The 6,859-nt window shown below is 38.3% G+C and overlaps 2 protein-coding genes across 2 annotated transcripts in view; one reads left to right on the forward strand and one right to left on the reverse strand.

Moving 5' to 3' along the window:
- Positions 1 to 4,639, forward strand: part of LOC118320773 (cleavage and polyadenylation specificity factor subunit 7-like) — a 5,624-nt gene extending 985 nt beyond the window's left edge. Inside the window, exons 2-9 of the mRNA XM_035651858.1 lie at positions 258 to 455; positions 1,093 to 1,196; positions 1,336 to 1,481; positions 1,577 to 1,919; positions 2,119 to 2,222; positions 3,116 to 3,260; positions 3,400 to 3,611; positions 4,309 to 4,639. Of these exons, the coding sequence (XP_035507751.1) occupies positions 258 to 455; positions 1,093 to 1,196; positions 1,336 to 1,481; positions 1,577 to 1,919; positions 2,119 to 2,222; positions 3,116 to 3,260; positions 3,400 to 3,607 (1,248 nt within the window). The 3' untranslated portion in view covers positions 3,608 to 3,611; positions 4,309 to 4,639. The remainder of the gene's footprint in view (positions 1 to 257; positions 456 to 1,092; positions 1,197 to 1,335; positions 1,482 to 1,576; positions 1,920 to 2,118; positions 2,223 to 3,115; positions 3,261 to 3,399; positions 3,612 to 4,308) is intronic.
- A 369-nt stretch (positions 4,640 to 5,008) lies between these two features.
- On the reverse strand, positions 5,009 to 6,394 carry polr2l (RNA polymerase II, I and III subunit L). Its single transcript, XM_035651870.1, has 3 exons — positions 6,261 to 6,394; positions 5,705 to 5,809; positions 5,009 to 5,287 (listed from the first exon to the last, which is right to left on the reverse strand). The coding sequence occupies exons 2-3, from the start codon at positions 5,797 to 5,799 to the stop codon at positions 5,179 to 5,181; spliced, it is 204 nt and encodes a 67-aa protein (XP_035507763.1). The 5' UTR covers positions 5,800 to 5,809; positions 6,261 to 6,394; the 3' UTR covers positions 5,009 to 5,178.
- Positions 6,395 to 6,859: the final 465 nt, after the last annotated feature.

The following is a 6,859-nucleotide window of genomic DNA, read 5'->3' on the forward strand; positions in this document are numbered from 1 at the left end:
AGAGAAAAAACAGTAAAAAAACCACAACAACAGATGCACAGTAATTATTGTCCCTTGATTATTGCACATGGGCAATAGGTACTTTCATTCAGTTTTGTAGTTCTCCTGACTCAAGCAGGATAATCTGGGAATGATCCTTGTCATTCAGTACTTCCTGCTGCTGCAGCTGCTTGGATTTGTATATCTTCTAGTATGCTTTGTTCATTGATGCACATTGACATTCATTGATTTTTATTTTATTTTTTTATCCTACACAGGATTTGGACAGAATTGCCGAAGCAAATGAACTTTTTGATGCTGTTCTGACTGGCTCAGTCGATCGGGACAAAACGGTTACAAATGTGACGCCTCCTAAAGAGACAACAGCTAAAGAGGAGGATAAATCAACAGTGAAAAGTCAGAAAGGAGGGAACTCACTGAGGAGACTGTCTTTGTATATTGGAAATTTCTCATGGGTGAGTAACACCCTCTCTATGGTAGTTGATTCCATTTGTATTTTATCGTCCAATATGTTTTAAGATTTCATCAAATAAAATGTTGTCATACATTATGTCCTGACCTGGTGTTTTTTCCTCTATATTTTGCCAGACTTTAATAGCGGGGTTCACTAGTGTTGAGTCTTCCTAGCTCGGGTAGCTCTGGATTCTAAATCCAAAAAAGGGGAAGTCTTGGAGGAAAATAGAAACTTTATATATATTGTGCATGGACCGATTTGTTTGCTTTCACCCACCAACACTGGTAGTAGAAATTAACATTAGAAGGCTCAAATATGTTATAAAAGTTACCCAGTGCAGCTTTAACACAACCTCGTTCAAATGCCAGGTACCAAACGTACATTTGACCCACAGTTAAAGTAAGCATAATCTAACGTTCGTCTTAGCACAGTTCATAATGGTCGGGAATATTTTGAAATATATCCACGACAATCAAAGACAAACAAAGTTTTACTCAGCACTACATACGAGTCTGTTTCTGTCAATCACATCAGTTTTTGTTTCTTTAACGGTAGTCCTATTTATCAAGATAATGAGTAACTATCTACCCTCCTGGCATTTTCTCATCTCTTCCTCCCAAACCTGCTACTACCTCCAGTGGACATCCGATAAGGACCTCATGAGCATGGCTCAAACGTTGGGTGTGAAAGACATCACAGAGATCAAATTTGCTGAAAACAGAGCTAATGGCCAGTCAAGGGGGTGAGTGGTTGCAGATCAGGTGTTTTATTAAGTATAAATAAATACTGGAAGCTTGTGTTTTGATTTATTAAAGATTTGGATTTCTGTGACTAGTTAGTGTTGGTGACCATACATGTGTTCCTTCTACTCTGTAATACAGCTATGCAGAAGTGGTGGTAACCTCAGAAGAGTCGTTGAAAATATTGTTGGAAAAAATACCCCAATGTCAACTTAATGGGGAAAGGATAGACTGCCGGTTTGCCACTCGCCAGAACCTCACTGTGTTTGAGGATGCAGCAAATAAACGTAAGAGAACCACAATGCTAAGAGAATACTATTTATTTTATTGCAAAATGTCATTGTCTTTGTCGGTTCTAACAAAAACAATGTGTTCTTTGTAGGTATACCCATGCGGCTTAATTCCAAAGATCCCAAGGAGTCCGATTCTTTGGAAAAAATCCCCTCATTATTATCACAGGAGCCCAGCCCTCCCCCTATACTTCCACTTTTTCCATCACATCCCCTTGCAAACAGGTTTCCCTCATTACCAATGCCTTGCTTTGGCCAGCCACCTCCTCCCTTCCCACATATGCCGCCAAACATCCCTCCGCCCCTGCCACCCCCCTTGTTCCCCCCTCCTCCAGTCCATGCTCCAAGCCAGCCTTCTCCCAGTCTGCATATAAATCCAACTTTCTTCACCCCAGCACAAGACGGGCACAGCAGCAATGCCTACAGCCAACAAAAGTGAGAACATGCACAGTTTTATATTTCTAACTATATGTTTTTTTCCTAGTGATTAAAATGAAACTTGATAATACTGTTGTGGAAAGTGGATCTTTAAAAGCAGCAAAAGGCTAGGACGCAGAGGGGATTACAAAATAATGGTACATATTTAGTGTGGTACAACAAATTAAGATGTATGACAACAATCTGTATTTTTCAGACACACACCTCAAAGTACAGACAGAGATTTCGAGGAGCTGATGAACAGAAACAGAGCTGTTGCCAGCAGTGCCATCACCAAGGCTGTGTCTGGAGCAACAGCTGGTGAGTACAGCTGGTCAGAGTCTGTGAAGTGGAAGAAAGAACCCAGAACTTGTTAAGTCCTTTAAAGAAAGAACTGGTCACTACCTTTGACTGACAGACATATGAAAAACTAAATCAAAACAGAAAGCTCAAAGTAGAAAGGAAACAGATGCCCTTATTAGGTATTTTGTTGTTATTTTATAACCTTTTTATTTTATAGATAAAACTGACTAAACATTTTTTTGTCACAGTACCTTCCTCATGACAATGTAGACATTTATTTTTACATTTTCCTTTTTTTAATAGTTAATGTTTTAACAAAAGTATTCACACCCTTTATTCAGAGCACTTCTCCTGTACCTATTTTAAGTCTCTGGAAAGTTGGTTTCAAATCTGAAATATTTCTCTGCAACATAAAATATTGATGACTACACAAGCAACAATAACAATGTAAAGTTTGGAAATAATTAGCCTTAGTTGTAATTTATCTAACACTCAAAACCAAAGCTAATCTGCTGTGTTTTTTGTCATTTCATCATGTGCATAATTATTACAATTATATGCACAACATGCTGTTGGGTGTGGATAGATTATGGCCAAATCATTTCAGGTTAGTCACACTATTGCGAGCATAAGAGAGTGACTGACTGATTTTGTTATGAATGCTGTATGTGACTTAGAGTACGATAGTGTAACTCCAAAGGTGTAGTTTAATCTAATCATGGTTAAAGTTGTCGTTGGCTGCCAAAGGTTCTCCTGGAATACGGTCAGTCACAACCAACTGATTATACTGATTTCCAGTCTTTTTGTAACTTAATTCTAAAGGATGCGAGTGCGTTAAATGTCATACTTTATTTACCGTAAACTTAAGAGAAGTGCTTAAATACATAACTTTACTTTTATTGTTAATACAGGAGACTTGCGGGTGGCCATGGAGACTCTATTAACTGCCATTGCCATCATTAAGCAGTCCAGAGTGTATGGAGATGAACGCTGCCAAGCCCTGGTCACCTCACTCAAAGACTGTCTAGTCTCTATCCAGGGCAACTACGGCTACAGGTTTGTCCAATTATGCTTCAGGACTCTAAGACACGATGCATCTTGCAGTCCATAAAGAAGGTAGAACTTCTGAAGTATGGAACTAGCATAAGCTTTTCTTATCAGTCAGTATCACACAAATACACACATTTCTGTGCAGGAGTAGCAGTCGTTCTGGGGACGAAGAAAGAGACCGGGACAGGGGTCGGGACAGAGAGCGAGATCGTGACAGAGAACGTGACAGAGAAGATTCTTCCGGTTGGGACGGTGCGGGAATGTCTCGAAGACGCAGAGATCGCGGGGATAGGGATAGGGAACGCTCACGGGAACGAGAAAGGCACAGAGACCACAGAGACAGATACCGCTAACTTGGTAAGCTTCCCTCTAATTTATACACTTAACTTACATACTTTTCACCCATCAGACCGTTCCATTATTGTTCTGGTACTCTGCACCATATGAATGGAATGAACTTTAAAGTCTCATACTATTGGATGAATTTCAACTTTTAATTTTGGACCTCCTAAGAGATGTCTGATTGTTTCTGATGCTGTTTGTGTGCTTCAATGTGTCTGATCTGTTCTGTTTCTTCTGTTGCTTCTGCTGAGGTGTCTTGTAAAACAGACCTTTACCTAAATGAGAATACCCGATTCAATAAAGGTTTTTTTATATATATATAACCAACACAATACAAAACTTTCTTCATACTGTATTTCATTAAGTCAGTGAACATAATCTTACAATAATCTTCAGCACATAATTTTGTTTAAAGATATATAACAATAATTTCAATAAAGATCCTAGATTTTTCCATATTTATATAGTTAAGGAGTGCACATTGCTAGGCACATGCCTCTGGTTCTTAGTACTATTTTAGCACACCTAAATCCTTTTAGACAGAAAATGGTTCATGGAGTAAAGGTCAGTAAAGTAGTTATTTTTAGTTGAGTTATTTCTGTGCAATGAACTGTTAAGTCTGAAAGGACAAAAAGCCACCTGGTAGTACTGTACAGCCCATATTTAATTTGTTTAAATGTGGCTTTGAAAAGTATGCTTTTTTTCTCCCCAGACTGTCGGAGTGTAGCAGAACGAAGACAGGACTTCTTTTTTTTTTTTATTTCTGCACCAAGCTGTATAAAAACCTGGAGAATTCTAAGGTGGGACTGAAGCTGTATCTCCTAAAGTCGGTGTACTTTTTTGTTCTCCAGTCGTCTGTACATACTGGGACTTTTACCTGCTATAGAAAAAAAAAATAAATGTGGTTGTAGATTTGTTGCTGGAACATGAGATTCCAATGCTCGCATGCGCAGGAACACCTCTTAAAACCGTGTAAATGTAATGCAGTGTAATGTTTTCACTTTCTTTTGTATTAAATCTACAAATTAAAAAAACATTCCCCAAAAAATTTGTTTTTTCTTCTCAGGCATTTAGGTCATATTACATCTGCGCACTAAGGATAACCGAATAATTACCTATAGTTGTATTTTTAGAACATTAAACAAGTACTTTTATTGCTATTTACTGATAACTGACACCTTAACACGGAAGCTGTGATTCACATGCACTTCTCTGGGTCTCTTTAATTTGGAAAAAAAATTACAGAAATTAAAGTTAATAGTAATTTTTCTCCATTTCAGGTGCTGTTTTGCTTGAATGCACAACACAGTGACACAGCGCACAAATGTAAGAACTCATTTTCACCTTTTTAGTCCCGTAGAAAGACAGGTTCATCTAGGTAACTAGATAAGCCAGTAATAAAAAGGTAGCAATGTCATTTTAACAACTTTATTAAAAAAAAATTATCACATCAGCGCACAAATTAATGTTCCAGAAATCTTCACTGTGGTTGGCATTTGTTGTTACAAATCAATATAATATGAGTCTGTCCATGCCACAGCCTCACAAAGTCTTTGCAGTTCTTGAAGGTGACCATTTCCAATCACTTCTCCAGTGGAGCATAATTCAACAATTTCTCAATAAGATCCACGTGAGAAAGGAGCATCCTCCGACAGCAGTATCTCTTCAGGCCCAGGGCATCAAGAGCATCCCTTATAAAGGAGTAAGGAGGTAATGTTAGTCCTAACGCATGGTATACAGATCACCAGATGAATGAATAAACTACATGGACATTATTGCACACAATAGTCATGGCAGCAGCATAAATGGCCTCGGGAAACTGCTATTATTCAGTCCATCATTGCATTCAAGTCTGAATGTAGACCACACCAAACCTTGAGGACATTAGCACAGCCCATGACAACTGAACAGTCTACAGAGGTTTTACTATGTTGTATTTCCACTTGACTGCTCCCAGAAAATAAAGTTGGCACAGCCGCTTACATGCAAGTTGTATATCTAAACAGTTTTGGTTTTGACTTAAGCCTTACATATTAAATGACACACTGCCAAGAACCTGGAGATGTAACGTTATACAAACAACACAAACCAGCAGGTATTTATCTCACCCCTCAGTGTACTCTGCTTGAAGTAGGCCGAGGTATGCCTCCCACTTGTTACCCACAATCTTCCCACACGTGAAGCACCGGACAGGGATGATCATTGTTGGACACCTGGGGACAGAGACACACCTGAGTGTACAATGTAACCAGTGCTAGCAAGCGTCAATTAACTCGGTTAGTATTTATTTTTATACAAATACAACTGTGGTTAGCGTGTTCATTAGTTTACGCGATCTGACAACATGAATGATAAGTTTAGTGTAAAACAAATGCGAAATCAAGCTGCTAGTTCTTCAACTTCAATGTTTTGGTAACCTTTTAAATAGCTACAAAACTTCACTGGACGTTCACCGAAATGATTATCACGAATAATACCTAGAAGTGTTAATTTTAGTACAGTTTTCTCAGAGTCAGATGGCGGATTAGTTAATGTGCAAGGTTAGCTAGGAAACTGTTAGCCAACGTTAGCATCGAGTAACATGCTGCCACGAGTTGACATAATGTTAGTTATTAACCTGTCAAAACATAAAGTCTAAAAGAACTTCGATTTGTATTTACTCACCGTAACGAATCTAGTTGACCTAAAACTTAAATGTTAACGTTATATTATTCTAGTTGCGCCAAAAGGATGAAGCGTCCCTCGTTCTCTCCAGCAGCAACAACAGGGAGACTTCCGGACACAATCCTTCACAATAAAAGCACAATTTCCGCATTGGTTTACTGATAATAAACATGGACAGTAAGAAGATATATCCTTACCCTAAATATTCGAAGAATCTCTCAGTGTAACGCTGTACATTTCAACAGCACCACAAATTACAGCCTCTAAAATAACGTTGAACAGTTTTGTTCAACAGTCTGAACCACAACTGATTTTATTTACAAATATTATAACCTGCATAATGTTGTATACGACTGCATTAGTTTTAACAATGTGTACCTAATAAAATGGAAACTGAGTGTAAATTCAGTATAGAAGCCGCACACATTATGTAGCAAAAGCTGCCACACTGGTACTATGTAAAAAAACAAATAGCAGGCGCCCCAAAGTAAAACATTTGTACAATGGTGTATTCCTTTATTTTGGTTATGAAGACCACAGAGCTTCAATAGTTTTCACTACAGACCATGCATGCTTATTGACATCTCCCTGACCCTCTT

This window comes from Morone saxatilis, unplaced genomic scaffold, assembly GCF_004916995.1.
Source record: "Morone saxatilis isolate NCDOM2014 unplaced genomic scaffold, NCSU_SB_2.0 Contig11, whole genome shotgun sequence".
NCBI lineage: Eukaryota > Metazoa > Chordata > Actinopteri > Moronidae > Morone > Morone saxatilis.